The sequence below is a fragment of the Malus domestica genome, chromosome 07 (genome assembly GCF_042453785.1).
Source record: "Malus domestica chromosome 07, GDT2T_hap1".
NCBI lineage: Eukaryota > Viridiplantae > Streptophyta > Magnoliopsida > Rosales > Rosaceae > Malus > Malus domestica.
The window spans coordinates 7,872,849-7,892,341 of NC_091667.1; the positions used below are offsets into that span (position 1 = coordinate 7,872,849).

General features: G+C 36.0%; 2 protein-coding genes across 2 annotated transcripts; one reads left to right on the top strand and one right to left on the bottom strand.

The window, feature by feature from the left end:
• Positions 1-1,156: 1,156 nt before the first annotated feature.
• On the bottom strand, positions 1,157-3,734 carry LOC103425812 (upstream activation factor subunit spp27). The gene is made up of 2 exons (XM_029105469.2): positions 3,221-3,734; positions 1,157-1,382 (listed from the first exon to the last, which is right to left on the bottom strand). The coding sequence occupies exons 1-2, from the start codon at positions 3,518-3,520 to the stop codon at positions 1,257-1,259; spliced, it is 426 nt and encodes a 141-aa protein (XP_028961302.1). The 5' UTR covers positions 3,521-3,734; the 3' UTR covers positions 1,157-1,256.
• Positions 3,735-7,951: 4,217 nt separating this feature from the next.
• On the top strand, positions 7,952-12,960 carry LOC103405886 (chromo domain-containing protein LHP1). The gene is given in 6 exon segments (NM_001293891.1): positions 7,952-8,387; positions 8,611-8,636; positions 8,957-9,043; positions 9,331-10,110; positions 12,352-12,412; positions 12,546-12,960. Coding segments are annotated over 6 exon segments (1,359 nt in total). The 5' UTR covers positions 7,952-8,030; the 3' UTR covers positions 12,594-12,960.
• The last annotated feature ends 6,533 nt before the right edge of the window (positions 12,961-19,493 follow it).

Consider the following 19,493-nt stretch of genomic DNA (forward strand, 5'->3'; position numbering starts at 1 on the left):
AGGCATAAAACATAAATATACCATATGTAATTTGTCTATCATTGATTAAATATACAATGCCACATGACGGTATACACATGGGTACAAACACAAATAAAACTTGAAAAAATATGGGCACAAAAAGAAACTAATTTATGGGTACAAATAAAAAATGAAAAAAAAAAAGGTACACACTAAAAATAAAAATATATGATACAAAATTTAGCCATAAATATAAATATACTAATTGTAACATTTTTAACACTAAAGGAATATATTTAATAATAAAAATATTTTATTATTCAAATAATTAATGATGTTATTAATACCGAAGGACCTTGATCAAAAATTGAAAATGAATAGGATTTTAATTAATGAAGTAGCAAAAAGAAGGATGTGAACCTAATTTCTCCTATAATTAATGACTAACCTAGGTGTTCCCCTTTCTAATTCAACGCTTTTCTGGACATAGAAAGCAGGGCAAGACCAAGGTGATTTACTCTTTCTGATGATTCTTTTATTGAGAAGTTCTTAAATTTCTATTTTGCAGAATTCCATAACTTCTTGACTCATTTGAATTGGCCTAGCTTTTGTTGGTATTTTCTTCTCATCAAACTCCTTATTGTAGGGAAGTTTAACAATGTGCTGTTTTCTGTGCTAAAAAATGTTGGAAATGTCAGAACAAATTTTATTAACTAGTTTCTGGAGGATCCAAAAACACCCGGGTCCATAAATAGATCGGCCCTTGTCACCGTAGCCACAACTTCCCCTGTTCTCTCTCCCCACCAATTCATTATTTTAGTAATATTTAATTTGGGTCGTCACCAACTGACGAAACTGGCGAAGGGTCGTGCTAGTGAAGTCGCGAGGCAGTCCACAAAGGGCGGAGAAATGGATCTGGTTGAGGGAGCACTGAGGGTGGAAGGAATTATGGTAAACAAATTTAGCTTTATTTTGGAAAGAAATATTTGATTCCAAACAGAGCCGTCTTCCCAGAGTCTAAAATTCAATTCCGAATGGTTTAGGAATTCGATTACTAATATTAGTAACCGCTGGAATGCTTTGAGAGGCGTGCAATTCCGTTTCTTTCCTCTTAATCCCGTTTGGAAAACACGCCATTAAAACAGAACATGTTCTCCTACGTGCTTTCTATACATCCAAAGGGCAGACCAGCTAATTTCAATTACGAAACCCCTTCCCTTCCTACATAATAAGGTCACAAACGAAAGTTGGTGAACATAAAACTACATCCAATCAAAAGCAACACGAATGAACATTCATTCAGCCTTCACAAAGTGGCGCGAAAGCAGCTTCCCAATTTCCAGAAAGCCCACTTTTTCCCTCCCTTCAAAAATCCCCTTTAGCTTGTCATCACAGTAAATCTCCCTCTTGTTGGCAGGATTCTGCAGGCACAAAAGCAGACGTATTTGAGTACTATTTTACTCAACTCAACTTCACATCTCAATTGCATGTATTTTACTCTTTCGTGGTTAATAACGCACAGCACGTACAAAATTCAATTGAAAACAAGCATTCCATAAACACGTTAGGATCCACACCCCCGCTGCACTTTCCTAAACTACCGTAGAATTAAGTAGCAGTCACAAATTTGGTGTATACAAAGCATACGGTTTCAATATGTGACAATTTCCCAGACCAACTAGTTTGATACACAAACCCAACCCACAGACATGTAAGGGCACAACCCATTTGAATTTCATGGACAGAAATTCCAAGTATTAAGGCCACAAGGCCACACAGTCTCGTGCCATCTGCATCTAGGTGCTCACGTCAAAAGAAACAAGCAACAATGTAAGTCCAAAACATAACGCTTAAAAAGTCTTCCAACCCTTTCAGTAATTGCCAAGGCTTACATTGTTGCATGTTTCTTCGTATTGGCTATGCTAATTGACATGTAGCATTGTCTCAATACACAGACTAGAGATTGGGTCTTCAATCATCAAGTTTTACTTGTATAAAAACACATTTCAAGACCAATGGAAGCAAGTATGGCATTACTTATGACTGCAAACACTTCTTTAGACAAGACACAGAAGATCTTGGGGGCCAGAAGTTCATATAGCATAACTTTCTTCATCTGCCCAAAGAAATACTTATGTCGATAAAAGAAGACCTTGCATAACACCTCTTAGCTGTAATAGCTACTCACTGGCCATCCTAGTTAAAAACTATAAATCACGATCCATAATCACATTAGAAAGTTATATTATAGCATCCCTGCAACTTTTTGGGAAACTACGGAATTACAAACAGCAGAGATATCTCAAAGTATTAAAGTTTCCCAAATTGCAAACAGCAGAGACATCTCAAAGTATTAAAGTAAGCATGAATCTATATCTCAACACTGAAGCCAAATGCATTCTGAATAAGATTGTGATGCCAGGCTGATGAAAAATGCTAAACATGAAATGGAATCCAAGCAACAAATGAGAACCAAGAATTATCCAAATTGCACATAAAAAAAACCAATATTATGTCAACATATGCTTAAAATCGTGTAAATTTGACGCCTGAACATGATGACCATACACATAAGATGCATGCATCAGATGCCAAGGAAGGTGAGACAACACAAGTAGGACAGTTAATACAAAAATCACAAACTGGAGATATTTAGTACTTCATCTTGGAACATTGGATACCCAATTCACACCAACCAAATTCAAATGCAACCACTAGATACTACCACATGGCCATCAAATAGAAGTAATAACAGAAATGCAGAGCAGCATCTCTTGGGGTTTAATTGGCTTCGGAGAAAAAAAACTCATATTCGAATCTTCAAAACCTGACTAACGACGCGTTGTTTAAACTCGGCATTCGGCCAAGTAAAATCTTAGGATACAACAAATATATTTCGTTCTTAGAAAAAAACAACAGACCTAGAGAATGATCATCCAAAAGTGCCTAGATATCTCATTTTCTGCACCCCACAACAGCTAGTTCCTATTTTACTATTTTTTATTTTTATTTTTTTGGGGGGATTTAGGGCTTAGGGTTTAGGGTTTTAGAGCTTTGAGACCTTTTTTTTCCAGCTAAAATCTTCTAATTTACAAAGTAAATTTAAGCAAAACTCACCTAAATAAAACAAAAAACAAAGCATTTTATTAGAACCCATCAAAAGAAACCCCACCCCCCCCAAAAAAAAAGGATCAAACAGTTAGAAGATATTTATAAATATATAGACAAAATACAGTGTGGCGCCGAGAGAGACGAGGACCTGCAGATTGTGGAGCTTGATGTGGGCCCAGATCTGCTTGACAGCTTCGGCGCGGGAGGACTCCTTGACGCCGAGGAAGCTACCCAGAGCTGGAGAGATCGGAGTCGGCTTCATAATCCCGAGGGTGGCTTTGGGCTTGGTCGAATCACCTGCTTCCTTGGGCTTAGCCTTCGCCTTTGGCTTCGGAACAGCACTGGTGGCGGCCTTCGAGGAAAAGAGAGCAGCTCCGCCGGTGGAACTGGAGGATCTGGTCGCCGCCATGATAGCCCTGGAAACCCTAATCAAACTGGAAGACGCCATTGCTCTCTCTCTCTCTCTCACGAGTGACAGCGACACCCTTTGATCTCTGTGCCCTAATTACTCAGAGACCCACTTTTTGCCTATTTTCAAACGCTTCTTCTCTCCCTCTCTTCCTCCATACTATAAAAGCCCTCTGTTTTATTTCAGAGTTTAAGGGAAGGGATCCTTTTTTTTAACAAGTATGGGGATTTTTTTTTAATAAATAATATTATTTACGTTAAGAAAAAATATAGGTTTAGCTTTATAATGAGCTAATAATAATATCATTCCAATTTGTTTATGATAAAAATTAAACTTAAGATCTTTTACTTACAAATGCAGAGGAATATCGTTAAACTGTATTATTAGGTGGCAACAAATATGGGGATAGGTTGTGGGCTCTACACACATTAAACTTCTTTATTTCATAAATTATTTTTGCAAAATATTAGTCAAATTAAAAATATGGCTTATTATATTAACACTCCATAAATTGTTGAATAAACCTCACATACTTAATACATCCCACATTTTCTTTTTCACTTAAAAATTATTTTAATACATCCCACATACTTTCTCATAATACCCCTCACACCCCACATTCTCAATATACATCTTATATTTTGTACATACACCCACATTTCTCAAATCTTATCACACTTATTTTTAATTTTCAGGGACTGAATCTAACTATTTGAACATTTAGTTTGCCAAAAGATTTCAGGTCATTTGAATGTTTAGTTTGCCAAATGATTTGAAATCATCTTAGTATAGTTTGCATTGACAGTTGTCTACCATCGTTAAGTAGGATAACATCAGTAATGGCTTCATTGCTGGATTTTTAAGAAAAGGATCATCTTTAATTACCATACGTGTCGTACAACGAGCTCTCTGTGGGAAGAATTATGTAGCCAATGCAGTTTAAATCAAGCTTTCTTGCAGGTTCCCCATATTATGCCCCACTAGTTCCAAGAGGAATCACTTGGATCAACACAGAGTCAGGTCTCATGAACAAAAATTGTGTCATGGTAGCACCATGAACCCCTATCACGACATCCACTCAAATTAAGAACCCAATAAATCTTTGCCAACTCGGTGCTCGAATCAGGTCTAAGAACTTCAACTTCAAACCCAATTTTCTCAGACATTTCCACCAACAAGTCCTCATTGGTTTTGCTCTTGATCTATTTCTAGATACGATCACCAGTTTAGGCCTCTCCATTCGTCAAAAACAATTTTTCTCAATCAACATGTTTGTAGTTTCATTGGTTAGGGTTTTGTTCAACAATGGAGGGTGAGAGGGTTTTGACAGTTGAGAAGATAAATAATACGCTAAAAGTGATTTAGGGTGTATTTAGAAATTTTTTATTTTTTTTAAACTTAATAAGGTCAAAATTGTCATTGCATAGTGGGGTAAATAAGTCATTTAATATTAAATTTTAATGTGGGGTGCATTCAACATTTTGTGGGGTGTTAATATAAAAAGCCAAAAATATTTGAGGCATCTGATTGAGTTTAAAGAAATTAACAAGTACTATATTCTAAGAAACATTGAGCGATTTGGATAATTAAAGTTTGATATAGAGTGAGTCGCAACCAATTTATATTTTTTGAAAAAAAAATTAATGTCGTGCTAGTTGGTATCCATGTTTAAAATTTATTCGATAAGGTCAATATTTTTATAAAAATATCCAAAAAATCAAAGAAAAATATGAAAATGGGGAGTGAAGTCTAAACTTCACCTTATATTGGAGAAACTAAGTTTAGTCTAAAATTGATAGATATCGTTGATATTTCTGGCACATCTGTTAAATATCAGATAAATTATTATATTTCGTTCAAACCAATATTTGATAATTCCTAAACTTTTATTTTAAATTTCCATCATTTTTATAGAAAGCAACTGGTCAATATTTGATATATTTATCAACATTTTCACAAATTTATATATCGATATTTTAGACACTAATTGGAATATAGCGTAGGCTCAAACACTTTGGCTTTCTTATAAAGTTGTACTTTTTATTTTTTTGGTGAAACACATTTTTTTGTCTCTGTGCTTCGACTAAAAAACACATTTGGTTGCCGTGGTTTAGTTTTCCGACTTTGGTCTTTATGGACCTGACTGGTTGCTTCTTTTAAGCTCTCATATAATAAGAAATAGACCAAAAAATAGTTGGAAGAGATTAGCGATGCTTTTCATAAACATTAAACGACGTGTGAGAACATTATAACTCTGTGGATGTAGCCATTGTATGTTGAGACACAAGCGTCAATAACCATAAGTATCTAAACAAGGCGTAAATTTTCTTAACAAAAAAAATATCTAACGTTTGCCTCAATCAATTCTAGGTTTTTTCTTTCTTTTATCATGGTATATTATAACCAAATTTTATACCTATTGAGTTTGGAGCATTAGAGGGAGTTAAGTAGCATAATTGTCGTTTAATACTACAATATGGTAATATTCTTCATCACTTGCAAGTGAAATGTTTTAGGTTTGATTCTCGTCAAAGATGAATTTGAACCACATTATTACTAGCTTATTGTGAGACTTAGCCCACTTCCTCACCTCTTAGTGTAAATAATATTGTTTGTTAAAAAAAAAGAAAAAAAAAGCATAACTAACTGTCTGCTAGTTTGGAGCATTAGAGGGAGTTAGGTAAACATTCTGCACACCTTTAGTATGTCATATAGCAATATCAATATGGTCTTTATTTTCAATAAATTAGTAATAAATAACTCTTAAAGTGACAAAACCTTAAATCAATGGTCTCTGTCAAATAATGGCAAAGGCAACCTTCAATATTTTGAAGATTACTTAACTGACCCAACAACGCTAGACCAATGTCACGTGAATTAACAATCGTCATATAAAAATATATGAGTTTTTTTTTTTTTTTTTTTAAAGTAAGTGTCTTTTTAGGTATGAAGATCGGAAAATGGTTTGATCGGGATCAACATGGAGCCCATGTTAAGCAAAAGCATAGGCCTACTTAGATAGAAAAATACTTGTTTTGTTTTTTCCAAGAGAAATGCTAAGAGAACTCTCTCAAAGTGAGACTTTTCATAAAGTTTGCGTCATTTCATAATTTAACGTTAATTTTCGTGTTAATATTTTAAAACATTATGCAAAAAACATGAGATAATAGAAAGTTTACAGAGAGCCACACTTTTAAGAGAGTCTCCTTAATGTTTATCTTTTCTCAATGTTTAACACATAGTGTCCCAAAAATTCTTCCATTATAAATTCTAGGTGTGGTGGTTTGTGACCTTGTGGAGTCGACTTCTTCTCTCATGTTGGGGAGATGAAGTCAAGCACAAGCCTTTCTCTTTTCATCTATTTGAAGTTGGAAAAAAAAAAAAAACAAAACTTAAGAGGTTACTATAAAGTAGAACAGATAAATAATGACAAAAAATCCAAACCTAAGAATCCTTGTTTTTTTCCTTTGATCAAAATAAGCATAAATGAAAGCTTGAAAGAATAAAAATATTTCTATTGGGATTTCTTGGGGATTATGATTGCTGCTGAGCTAACTATAATGCAAAGTCGTATCTTTTTTGTTCATAAGATCCAAAAGATTGGGGACGGACTGTAAATTCATTGCCAGTATGTCTACGCTGGTTCAAAAATAAACTCGGACCAATAATTTGCCTATCCGCCATGAAATGATGTAATATAACCTATTTGTTCATAGTGAAACTTTCATCAAACAACCAGTCTTCGCGAGCAATTTATTTTCTCAAAGCTAGTCCAACCCAATTTTCTCAAAAACTTTAATACAATTCAAACTTAGCTCTTGAAAGTTGTACTAAACATGCCATAGTCAAACTTTGGCTTTATGGGTAACGGTATACTTGTCAACTACTAGAATTACACACGCCACTACTAAACCGATAATCTAAAATACTGAATGAGAAACGCTTAATATTACAACTTTTTTCTCAACTCTTATGGCACATGATGTGCACGCATCATTGCATCAGAGTACCAACTATAGTACGAAATCCAATGTGACAATGTAATTTATTCTAGAAAAGAAATTGAGAAGCAAAGATTATCTCTTTTGAGTTAAGCAACAACAAAATTTAAACAAGTTAAAAAATAATATTAAGTCACCAAATTTATCCGAGATATGTTTATCGAATCATGTGTCAGTCAATAATTTCCATATTGATTACTAATTAAATTGAAAAACAATTCAAATTTGAATATAAAACATCGACACGTTATAGAACAATAGAATTTTTAACTAACAGATTTGGAATTAAATGGTAGAAATTGAAATTGATAAGAAAATAAAAGGCGGGATGGAGGGGGAAAAATGAAAGAAAAGGAAAACGAAGGGGAGAGAGAAACAGAGAAAGACGAGAGGAGAGAGAAAAAAAAGGGTAGGAAAAACGCTTGAAAAGGAAGTGGCAGTCAGGTTTACATATTTGGGGGGAATAGGGGCTCAACACTCTAGAGAGAGAAACAAGAGAGAGAGAGAAAATCCTTTGAAATTCCATCACTGTATAGTAGCTAGCACAAATGAGAACCAAGGTAGGAAGAAGGGAGATTTGGGACAACAATTGGAAGGAGGCAATGCCTGCTGCCGGTGCGCTTCTTGTTCGAGACGCCGGCAACAACCCCGACGGCCCTTTTGCTCTTCTTCACCAACAGCAAGCTTCTGCCGCCGCTCATGAGCAAGAGCATCTGGAGGAACCTCAGGCTACTGAAGAAGCTGACGATGGCGACGGAGACGGCGAAGCTGAAGAGGACGGTGATGATGAGGGTGGTGGCGACGGCGACGGTGCGGCTGGTGGTGATGACGAAAATAGAGAGCGTAACAAGCTTGATGACGGCTTCTACGAAATCGAAGCGATTCGCCGGAAAAGGGTTCGGAAGGTACTCCTCTCTGCTCCCAAATTTTTTTGTTTTTACAATTTTTTTGTACTAATTTGTTACCAATTGAACTTTGCCAGTGAGAAATGATTTGGGTAATTTTCATTCGGCTGTTTAATTTGAGTTGTGGTAAGAAATGATGGGTGTTTATGTTTGCTTACTTATTTAATCTGATTACTGAGTGCTTTGTGTTTTCATTTGTGTATGTTGCAAAACCATGATATAGGGTCAGCTCCAGTACCTCATCAAATGGTGCGTAAACCTCCTTCGTATCCTCTTTTTTGTTGTTGTTTAACTTAATTTACGCACACACTGCTCCGTTTGGGTGAATCAAATCAAAGTTATGTTGATGTCGAAGATGGAAAAGAGTTTGGGCAAGAGGAGTGGAGAAGTTTAAGGCCTATCTGTGTATAGTAGACATTCTTATCCCAATAAACAACCCGATATAGTAATACTTAATAAACCGCGAAGCACTTGTGTATCTAAAATCTCAAACTTGGAAACTTAATAAAAGCGTAATCTGCTTCGCCTGTTAATTGATTTGGGGTATTTATTGCTATTGACTTATACAGGCGCGGTTGGCCAGAGACGGCCAATACATGGGAACCTTTGGATAATCTCCAGTCAATTGCTGATGTTGTTGAAGCCTTTGAAGAAAGGTATTATTTTGTTTGGTTTTCTATTTTCCCTGAGCTATTCATTTGGTTTCAGAAAACTTCGGCAAAACGACCATAACTTTTGACAGTGTTAAAGTTTCCAAGATTGTAGAAACTAAATCATTTAATATTGTGGTTGAGTTGATTGGGATCTTTTTCTGCGAATAGTTTATTCGCAAAAATACAAAACTTCATACTTTTATGTAGTTATTCTTATTTCTGCTACAAAAATTTACATTTTCGCAGAAACTAATCATTTAATACAAGTTTTTCTTATGTCGTTCATAAAGCTTGCGTACTGGAAAGCATCGGAAGCGCAAGCGTAAGCAAGGGACTCCTCTTTCTCAACCCAAGAAGAGGCAGCAGCGTTCTACTGATCCTATTTACAATATGACAGATGTGGAAATTGGCATTGTCGATAAAGCTCTATCCTCCACTGCACTCAACTGCTCGAAACTTGTTGATCTTCTTCCCCCTCAACAGCCTGTGGGTTTAGCTCGTGTTGGAGAGAATGGCTGGAATGTCAACAATACTGAAACAACCACGAAAGTTAATGCTGAGAATGGGTGTTCAAATATTTCCCAACAAAATGGTGAAAGGAGAGAGGAAAATGAGTATGATCCAAAGCTTAGTGAGCTCAAAGCAACAACATTTACAAATGTTGTCAATTTGGATAAACTTTCTGTACCTTTCCAAGAAGGAAGGGCTCCAGAAGTTAATGGCCCTGCAGATGGTCTTTCCAAGGTTGATTGTACAGAAACAGTACAGAGCAATCGCGGAGCTAAGAGAAGGAAGTCTGGTTCTGTGAAGAGGTTTAAGCAAGAGACACAAGTGTCTGAACTGGGTGCTACAACAAATGCAACAACCAGAGTCAGTGTTAGATATGGCAGTAGAGTTAATCAATCAGGGGCAGAAAATCTTGATTATGCTGGGGGAAATTCAAGTCGTAGGAATAAGATTGATGAATCTAGAAATGCAGTGCGTATCACCAAGATAATAAAGCCTATAGGGTACTCAACTTCTGTATCAAATGACGTCCAGGATGTGTTAGTCACCTTTAAGGCAATGAGGTTTGTCTTGAAATTTAATTTACATTTCTATTCCATTGCTGAAAATAAATTTAAAATTATATCCTGACCAGATTTATGAATATTATTTTTATTGAATAGGTTAAATAAAATTATATAATAACCATTCGACTGGGTTATTCCTAACAAAGCTACATTTTAGCTGGTTGGTTAGTTAATATTGGAATTTCAGTAAACTATTTTTTTTCCCTTCAGATATGATTCATCTAAAGATGCCATGCATTCGGCTAAAGGAATGATTCTTGTGTGGTCATACAATTTTGTGGCTATCATCTATAAATAGTTTTTTCTTCTCATATGTTTATATGACTTGTAACTGCGTGCCCCTTGAATATAGTTTTCTCAAATATTTTAGATGGAGGAATGCTGTGCATAAAATATTTTAAAACTACGAATTTGAAAAGATTTGATATCTTTCGAAGTGCTTTTATCATTAATATCATCTTTTTCGAGCAAGAGCTGTAAATTTGGAATTGGTAGCTGTTGATGTTATACACCTTGATGCTTTTAGATATTTGATAAGAAATGTGGCATGAGAAAATGCCCTTGTGAACATCATTTCTTGCCCTAATAAGAACTGAAAAGGTACTTTATGCCTCCTACACAAACTACAGGGGTCTTTCCAACTCATATGTGGGGATTAGACATGATTTCAGTCATTTACCAGAATAATCACAATTATAGTCCTAAATAGAACATATACGGACTTGGAAATTACTATTGAATTAGGTAAGGCTGTAGACTCATAGCTAGTTGTGAGGGTCTAAACTTAGGGCACTAAATTTATGTAAATGCCTAAAGTATGCGTGTAGCATGCTAGAAAATGCTAGCTGTGAGGGTTTAAACTTAGGTCACAAAATTTAAGTTAAAGCATAAAGCATGCGTATGGCATGCCAATTCAGGCTTATCATGAAATTGAAAGCGCCTTAGTCCATGGAATATTTTGATTGTTTTTTGGAAACTTCTTATTTCTTTTAGGGATTCGTCTTGTACATTTGTCCTTTTCCTTGGCTATGTTTGGGTGAGGGATTGAGGTCAAGCTAGTAAGGAATAGGTCACATAGTGTAGTGTTGATAGGAAGGATTAGAAAATCCCCATATGAAACATGTGTGAGGGTATGCAAGTCCCTAGTTCGAATGTGTCCCTCTTGCATACCTTTGAAACAATCATGTGGAGTATCTAATCCCCCCTTCGGACTTCGAAATCCCTCGCCCAAACATTTAGGCTATGTTTGGGTAAGGAAGTTTCAAGGGATTGAAGGCAAACTAATGAATGTACCATAAAAAGTTGGATAGAGGAGATTAGGAAATGCTCTTTATGAGTATTAAAAAGGCATGTGAGAGGGATTTGTAAATAACTCCTTTCAAGTAGGGATTTGCAAATCCCTCTCAGGCTATCACATGCCTTTGTAATGTTGATGAAGGGCATTTTTGATTCCCTCCATCAAACAATTTGTAGTCCATTTCTTACTAACTTGGCCTCAATCCCTTGGGACTTGGAAATCCCTCACCCAAACCTAGCCTCAAGGATTTTCATAGTCGTAAGCTTGGTCTCAAATTTTTTTCTCATGCTTCAACATCATTCCTTCTGGAATCAGGATCACCTGGGAAGCGCAAAGTTTTTTAAGGGAATTAAGATTCTTCATTGGATATTAGACAAAGCTACACTGTGCTTGCAAGTATTACTCCAATCCTCATTTCTCTTTCCCGACCCTTCTGTGTATGACACGTGTGCCAAGCATGATTCATTTGTTTTAGTTGGAATGCCATTGTGCCTTGAGCTAGATTGGAACATTCCCGATGGCTGTTCATCAGTTCACTTCTGATTTTGTCAATGAGAGTTCTTTGACTGGTATCACCTCTTTGTGGTTGAATTTAGAATATTTTTCTAGTTTGCTTGATAAAATTTCTTGAGTAATATATTTGCTTAGGAGCAGTATTACATGGCTTCAGTGTAGCTCCATCCCTGATGGCTTCTGAGTCTGAGCAGTTCTATAGAGTCATTGCATGGGCAAAATATTTTGTGCCAGTTGGACCCGACCTGATAACATTTAATTGTTAATTTTATATAAACGGAATGTGGAAAGTCTAGATTCTTCACGATGAATAAAGGAATTTGTAACCAATTCTGCTCTTCAGTTGCTACAAAACCAACCTAAGTCTGGATCACATGGTTTTCTTCACATGCTTTATAACATTTTTATACGTGGTTGCCTTGTTATAGGTCTGATGGGTCTGAAGTGATAGTGGACAACAAGTCTCTCAAGGTTAATCACCCGCTTCTGGTAAGTGATTATTGCTCAAAACGATAAACATTCTGTCTTGACAACATTTCAGTGGCTTTGGTAGCTAATGGTTACTGACTCGTCTTTGCTATGGTCATTTGTACTACCGCTAATCTATTATCTCCTTTTCCAGTTGATCGATTTTTACGAGCAACATCTCCGATACAACCCTACATTTTAGTTCGAGGCATAAATGGAGGATGCAACATTGATAGGTAGATCTGCATCATCTTTGTTGTCAGATGTACACAGTGTCGGAAATTCGGATTTGCTGTAGTTTGCATGAGAGTGCAGGTTAACAAACGTAGTTCAAAAGTTTGGTGAACTCAGCCAATATACCAGTAGCTGATGGGCTTGTGTCTCTCTCGTCTATCCTTCATTGACCACAGTGTTTACTGTATTAGGAAATATTATGAGATTTGTATCTGGATCTTTTTATTTTATTGGTCAATAGTATCTAGATCTTCTTATACTCCGGAATTTTTAACCATTAAAAACGTTGTATTTTTGACAAAGATTTAGCGGTTAAAATCTATACTTCAGGGAGTATACTAAAAATCTGAGAAATATTTACGTATTTCTGCAACAAATTATCTATCCTTTTTCAGATTTCATTTTTGTATGAATCATGAACGTCTGGTTGGGGGTTGTCATCGTCTATATCACGAAAGCACCCTTTCTTGAAGGCAACGGAAAACATGTCCTTTTGTCACTATTATTTTACTCAATTAAAAATTGGACTAATCAGGAAAAACAAATGTATGTTAACAAGTTGTTCCTGATGCTATATTCTTCACAGAAGATCAATATTTTATGTTCGTGCAGAAAAAGGCTGTGGGTTGGCTGCCTAGAGACCTTGCTATATCCCTTTACACTACATCATAAAACGTTTTTGGGCTTCCCAGTCGCATCGTTGCATTGTGGTATTAATATATGTTTTATAATGTGGTTGATGAATTGGTTGATACTTTATAAACGTAGGGCAGGATATCATCATTTAGTGTTACAAGCGTTTTAATCGTCAGATTTATTTTCACAATTGTTTATATCTTCATAGTTCTAACCGTTGAATTTAGTTTACATTGAAAATAGAACAGTTAAAACACCTGTAACATTTTCAATCTGAAATCATTCATTCCTCTATTATTAATGCTACATATTATTGAAGAAATTTTCATGTTATTAATAAGTAGATACATGTGTTATAAGGCAAGAAGATTAGCAAACATCAACTGACGCTATAATAATCAGACCAAACACTCTCTCGCTGAGAAAATTACAATAATAAAAGAACAAAGATTCCAGTAGAGACGTTGGCATCGCTCAACAAACCATCAAAAAAGAAAGAATGATTGTGCTTAGAAGTTATCTCCAACTACCAACAAACAAGCCTTTCCCCCTCTTATATATCACTCCCCTCCTTTGCTCTGATCGGTAACCTAGTTTTTGCTTTCTGCACCCACTGGAAAGTGCTTTCTGCTCCCACTGGAAAGTGCTTTATGCACCCACACTAGAAGCTTAGAAACTGCCAACTGAGCTTTGCAATGGGGAGCAGAGGGCCGTCGCCACTTGTACCTTCTCTATTGGTGGGTGCATTGGGTTTGATCGTCTGCAGACCTACCTTAATATCCCTGTTTGAAATCTCAGTGTCTTTGTTCCAAGTAGGTGCAGAGACAGAGCGAAGAACCAGCTTTGCCTTTGTGATGCTTCTTCTTCTCTTAGTTTTACTGGTTTTGCACTTTCTAGCTTCATTTGGGATGTCATCCCCCGTCACGAGTTACTCAGAACAAGGTGGTGACGGGTTCGGGTTTGGAATGGGATCGTTTCTTCTACTTGTACTCTTCCTTATTCTATATCATCTGGTGTGAGACCAGCAACAGCTTTGCTTGTGTTGTATGACAAATATCATTGCATATGCTTTTGTTAGCACATTCATGCATCTCTCTCTCTCTCTCTCTCTCTCTCTCTCTCTCTCTCTGTTATTATAAGCGTTATTACTACTCTATGCTAGACTAAGGGGATTCGGGAGTGTTTGAACGCGGGACGTAGTGGATTAAAGAGGAAGACTCTATCTACCAAGGCAATTCACCACTTACTCTCTCTCGAGTTATATTGAAAATAGAGTAGATCGAATACTACTTTAATTCTAATCTATTACCCCAGCATTCCCAGCACTTGAGGGAACTTGGAAGTAATGTTTAGTTCTCATTACATTCTTTTGAGCTTCTTTTTTATTTTATTTTATTTTATTTTATTTTATTTTTATTTTATCAATCGTCGGATCCAATGATTTAGAATAGGGTAATTATAAGTACCTTATTAAACACTAGTAGATAAGTATTTAACATTCAATTGAATAGATTAAGCTCACTATTTTAGTTTTCATCAAAATAAAAAAATTAGGATATATAGGTGAAATGATTGATCATTTCCAAAGCAAAACAAGACAAAAGCAACAAAATCTAATACCAAAATGTAATTATTCAATTACAAATACATAAAACTTTAGTTCATGTAAGATGCATATGATCCAAAGGTTAAACTATAAATAATAATTGTTAGATGATATTATTTATGCAATGCATGTAAAAGTTTCAATGAGAGAAAAAAGAGAAATTTGATTGAATGCTACTTCATGGAAGATTAATAGTCTCAGTACATTACTAAATCTATAAATATTTACATGGTTCGCATTTTGGTTGGATTGGTCCATAACTAAATTTATAAGTATCTTTGCTAGAGATGATACAAATGGATTTTCTCTGTCACGCCCCAAGCTCGAGGTCAGCGAAAAATATATACCCGCACTTGGCGCGCGAGTAAAAATAAAAATAAAAAATAAAAAAAACGAACTTCTCTTATAAAATAACTCCGAAATTCTTTACAAGGGTGTACAAATTAAATCAAATTCTTAAATCTCTTCTGTAACACCACCATAGCTTGTTTAATACCAGTCTTGACAAGTCACTCATCTGAAAAATAATAGGGTGAGGGGTAAGTGGCAACTACCGTCCCTTTCCATATCACATTCTCCCTTTACGTGTTCATTATATCCTTCATAAATTGTAACTCACCACGTGACCCCTAATGGCCATTCTGCCTAATGTCCCCATGTGCAGTTTACATTTATTCCTCAGAGTAATGTGACACTAAAGTTCTCATGCTCCATGAACAATCTCAAGTAATTCCACATATGTGTATATACACATAAAAACATTTCATTAAATCCAACATGCTTGACTTGAAATAGAGAGATGTCTGAAAATAGATAAATCGCAAGATAACTCATGATTTTCAGTTATCAGAAAATAAGAACATTTTGAACACATTACATAACCCACTCACCTCGATTGATGGCTAAAATCTTGACAAGACAACCCATTTACCCTTCCCCACATATCAAACCCTAGGTCCCCTTCTATTTCTTTCTCTTTCTTTTCCCTCTCCAACAATTTGCATGCATTGCATGCGAACTTATCAGTGCAAATCCCGTTTGGAAAAATGATAAGCCACTACTCCTATTTATAGTAGGAAGAGTCGGCTCCAACATTTAAGGACTAAGGAACACCTATTGTTGTGTCAAGGTATTAGTCGCTAGTTATGCAAGGTGTCGATTGCACAACTGCAAAGGATGACACGTCCAAGTCAGCATCGTGCTTACAAGCATCTTAAAATGGATAGGAGATAAGGCCGAATGGTAAGCTTCACACGTCCACCTTATAAACTTATGACTAAGCATAAGTATGGTTATTTAGTATGAATTGGTATGAATACATGCTGGCAACTAAAAGGGCAAATAAAAACCCAAAAGGGTGGTAGTAGGTTCTAGGGCTTAACGAAAAAAAAAATATTCCAAAACTTAGCTTAAAGTTCTAATAAAATAAATAATAATAACATAAGTATAGGGGTTTCACGTTCTTCAACGAGCAGACTTGGCAAAGTGTGCTTGCAGTTACAAGATTCTTACGAGAGGTAAGTCAATGTGTTGTGTAGTATAGGGCATCATATCTCACTCAAAGTGTTCCAAATGGTCGTGTCAAAGCAAGTAACTACTCGAATCACCCGGCTTCTGGCGGACCATGCTACCTAATTTGCCCTGTACGGGGTGGTGCATTGGCTCCTAAATACGCTTCAAGCCGTATTCATAGGAAGTGATGCAAATATATTCTACTCTATTTCCTCAGTGGTTTCAGGAATGATCATTATTCTATCAAATATCCTTAAAACTCAATGATGTTCTTCCAGAATAGAGAGAATATAAGGTCTCTTTAATGATAGTTCAGTACCATTCATATAATAAGGAGCAATGCCGATACCCTTAATTAGGTTAGATAGACTTGAATTTGTTGTTAGGGGGTGGTTTAGGTATGAAGTGTGTAGTAGCACATATTTTTTCCTAATCACGTGTTTAATTGAATTTGGTCACATGTATACAAGAAACATGATTCAATTAACTCATATTCAAGGACACTATCCATAATTCAGAATGAAAAAAAAATACCAAACTTGAATCCGAGAACATAGGAAATTGTTCACAAAATAACCAAATTTAACAAAGGGGATTCAGTCAGCATGGACATTTCATGTCAAAATTATGCTTTTCCAAATATGTTAGGTGGAGCAAAATAGTCTCACATATTGACTACATGAATGGTACTCCTCAACAACATTGATAGAGGCACAGTCAAATGCATAACCAATGATCTCTTCCATCAAGACGTAAGTATATTCTGCAAGTTGAGGTTCGAGAATACTGTCCCTTATTCTTGAAGTTTTTGGTTTTGGGTGCCAAGGAATCACATTTACGGCCGTGATGCCACCCTTGGTAAGCGCTGATTTTACCACTATTAGCGGGCTTGGATTTTATAACCATGTCATGACCTCTTTTGAATTCTAACAAGTTAGGTTTTGTGAAACACTTAGCATTTTCTTCGAGCAAAGGGAGTGTCTTTGAGTGAGTATGGGTGCACTTGATGAGCTATCATCAAGGAAATTGTTGTGCTTTCCAATGAGCAACATGGTAGTAATCGGATCCAAGAATCTAGTAGTCTTTCGTTCTCTACACCACTACTTCAGGAGAATGTTATAGTCATGGAAGGATGAGAAAAATCTTCTCCAGTCAAAATTCGATCGGATTACATAAACTTCATAATTATACCCATTCATGGACGTAAATTTTTCAGTCATTTCCTTCTTCAGGCAATCTTTCATGATTGAAAGGTCCGTAAAGCGAGCTAAAAACCATGGAATCCTCTTTAGCAAGATACTTCTTTTTGTAATGCTTCAAGCATAAGTTTTCACATAAAGATTATGGCGGTTCTTATTCAGCTCTTCCACGCCACTATTCACTTCAATGGATTTCAGCTTTTTTCGTAGTCAAGTGGAGCTCACGTCTCGTATGAACGAAATGTAGTTTTCCTCAGAAACTTCCAAATCAATGAAATCAAACTTGTTACGGTTCGACAATTCGCTGAATGGAGGGAACAACATTGTAGTTGGTGCTATGGGAAATAAAAACTCCATAAGCATCAAAGTTAGAACATTCGGGTTCTAAGACATGGTTTGGTCTATTGGATCAATCATGGAGAACTTTGGGTCTTTACTGAGTGGTAAGTATTAGGAAAATTTAGGTTTCTATGGCACTTTTCTGAAAGTTTAGGTTAGGTGTTAAAAGTATTAACTCCAGGTTCATAATACCTGCAACAAACACAATATACACAAGACTATATATATTTATTGAAAACTTATTCAATGACTTACAATTGATTTATTGACGATTGAGTCAGCAAATTGAAATAAAAGTAAGGACATTGGTGCACGCAGGCATCCTTGATCTTAGAACTAAAAGTGTTTATAATTTTTAACTGGGAAATTGATAGTTGAAATTATCTTCTGTTCTTGTGAATACGCAGAAGGTTCAACTTGCTTATTCAAATGAAGGCTTTTTCTTAAATAGACTGAAGATTGTTGATGATTAAAGTGGGAAATTCGGCTGCATTGTGAGCTGAAAAGATGCTAAAGCTGATTACTATAGGAGCATGTAGCCATAACTGGGGAACAGGATGATGGATGAATAGTAAAAAATGATTTTACTATTCATGAATAGTGTCTTGTCTGGAATGATTGTTAATAATTGCTACTGCTTTCGGTGCTGATTTTGACGTATTTCCTTGGAATCACATGCCGAGTAACTGTTTGTTCACATGAGTTGATTACAATTCAAATGGGTCTTGGGAATCTTGATAATCTGCCCACTTAGCTTTCTGACTTGCTGAGTTGGTTGGTTGCTGTGAGGATGCATCTGAAGATTCCGAGTCTGAGTCTTCTGTGTGGAGCATTGCTTATTTTGCAAGTAATTGTTGGGCTAGGTATTTGAGTTGGGTGGATTTTTCCTTTTTTTTTTTGAACTTGATGACTTAGATGACTTGGCTGTACCTTTGAGAGATGATGAAGGATTAATGTCTGATAGAGATTGTTCTGGGATGATTGGCAATGCCATTTTTTATTGAACCGAAATAGCTGGAACTGGAGTTGCTGGGATAGCTAGAGCTGGAGTGATGGGAAACTCTGAGATGACCAAATTGATGATCTTCTGATGGTTGAACTTATCCCACCATTTGACTGATCTTGAACGGTAAACTTCACCCGTTTCGACTTCATAATTCCATTTCATAATCCATGGGACTTTGTACTTGGCCATGAATAATGGGAGAAGTGTAATCCTGTAGTGGAATCGGCTTCTGTCAAATTTTTGCTGGAAACTAGCTGAAAGGAATTGCATAAGTTCGTCTGGGAGGAGACTGGCTGTTGGGCCGTGAACGGACCACTATTTTGGGAACCATGCAGGAAAATTTAGTCTGAAACATTTGTCAAAATTAATAAACCATGAATAACTAAAGTCTTATGTCTGATGGAGAAAGATGTTAGTCCATGCTTGGATATAATCGAAATAATTATAATGATTATTGAGAAAAAGAACATTCTGTGAATGAAGAGGCTTGGTTTGATGAAGGGGGAGTCCCCATTTTGATTTAGTTAAAAACTTTCCAATGTAAAGAGAATGGTAAAGGATTTTGTTTTC